This window comes from Sinocyclocheilus anshuiensis, unplaced genomic scaffold, assembly GCF_001515605.1.
Source record: "Sinocyclocheilus anshuiensis isolate Anshui unplaced genomic scaffold, SAMN03320099.WGS_v1.1 scaffold996, whole genome shotgun sequence".
In the NCBI taxonomy this organism is placed as follows: domain Eukaryota; kingdom Metazoa; phylum Chordata; class Actinopteri; order Cypriniformes; family Cyprinidae; genus Sinocyclocheilus; species Sinocyclocheilus anshuiensis.
This window is the reverse complement of record NW_015548233.1, coordinates 32,275-33,915: the sequence shown is the minus strand read 5'-3', so window position 1 is coordinate 33,915 and position 1,641 is coordinate 32,275. Positions and strand designations below refer to the sequence as shown.

Below are 1,641 nucleotides of genomic sequence, written 5' to 3'. Positions count from 1 at the left end.
ACACACACACACACACACACACACACACACAGAGACACAGACACAAGAGGAGCAAAGCAGCACATTCAATCTGAGGCACGATTAATATTGTTTACTCGGAGTTGTACTGCGCCATTGCTCTATTGCCTGATGTGGATGAGCCACAGAAGCGGCTAACAGCTAACGCTAGCCAGGTGTCAATGCAACACTCACCAGAGGAATAAAGCGTCTCTTTACTACCCAGAGCTACTGAGCATATCATCAAAGGCACGGGTATTTAAAAAAATTAATTCGGTCTAAAACACGTACAGATTAAGTACATAGGAGAGTAAAACTCCTGGCGAAAACTAGACAAGGCAGTTCTTCCGTGTGACTAAACATGGCGACCGGAAACCGAGCACAACAAAACTATTTTCAAAATAAAAGCGCATCTGCTAATGTCTTGAGGACGCCAAATGATGAACCCATTTCCACGAAAACAACAGCATATAATGGAAAGAAAACATAGATAGGAATAATAAATATAGTATTGTTCATTGTTTGTTCATGTTAGTTAATACATGAACTAATGGAACCATTGATTAATTACAACATTAATTAATGTTGTAAAGTGTTACCCAAACTTTAAGAAACTAAGAAAAGTAAATAGAGTGGCAATAACAAAACGTGGGGACCTCACAAAAATTTGTTCAGTTCACATTTCACCATTAATAGTATAACTTTATTTTTATATCATGAAAAGTAGATATTTCAAATCCTCAGTAATGCATTTTTCTCCATTCCGTTCATTAGGACTGCTATTACTGTAATAATACATTTATTACAGTAGTTTATTATTCGATATGAATATTATATATTATGTAATATATTATTATATACAGTATATAATTTGTTCATAATTAGTTTTATTGCATTCTTTAATTGCATCCTTTGTTCCGTAATGCACATATCAGATCCACATATTAGCCTGTGACAGTGTTTGAGCATAAAGTCAAGTTTATTGAAATAACAAGTAACAACCACAAAACTTTTCCCACCAACTAATAAACGAATAAATATATACATAATTAATGTTCTGTGTAAATCAAGAGGAAAGACATATGCAATATGCACTCATTATCAAATACATTTTAAAGAGATTAAAAAAGAAGAATTTTCTGGTAAAAGACTAAATGATACCGTTAATAGCTTACTGATCATTTAATACACTTCAGTGTCTTTTAAAATGTGATCCTTTACAATCATAACTCATGCCAGCAGCATACTTTGAACTATAGCTTAAAGGGAAAATTCTGTCATTAATTACTCACCCTCATGTCGTTTCAAACCCGTAAGACCTTCGTTCATCTTCAGAACACAAATTAAGATATTTCTGATGGAATCTGAGAGCTGTCTGACCCTGCATAGACAGCAATACAACTGAAACGTTCCCAAGTCCAGAAACGTAGCAAGGAGATCCATGTGACATCAATGGTTCAACCGCAATTATACGAAACAAGAATACTTTTTGTGCACAAAAGAAAAAAACAACAACTTTATTCAACAATTGGTGCGTGACGCGTCTTCTTCTTCTTGCTTTACGGCGGATCGCAGATTTATAAGTGCATTACCGCCACCTATCTCTCAAATGGACCATTGACACTCTATCTACAATCTCAATTA

The 1,641-nt window shown here is 34.7% G+C and overlaps 1 protein-coding gene across 2 annotated transcripts in view; it reads right to left on the bottom strand.

Annotated features, from left to right (window-relative positions):
• Positions 1 to 389, bottom strand: part of LOC107654655 (uncharacterized) — a 9,376-nt gene extending 8,987 nt beyond the window's left edge. For both annotated transcript variants that reach the window (XM_016441835.1, XM_016441836.1), the window contains exon 1: positions 193 to 389. In XM_016441835.1, coding sequence (XP_016297321.1) covers positions 193 to 241 — 49 coding nt within the window. In that variant the 5' untranslated portion in view covers positions 242 to 389. The remainder of the gene's footprint in view (positions 1 to 192) is intronic.
• Between the last annotated feature and the right edge of the window lie 1,252 nt (positions 390 to 1,641).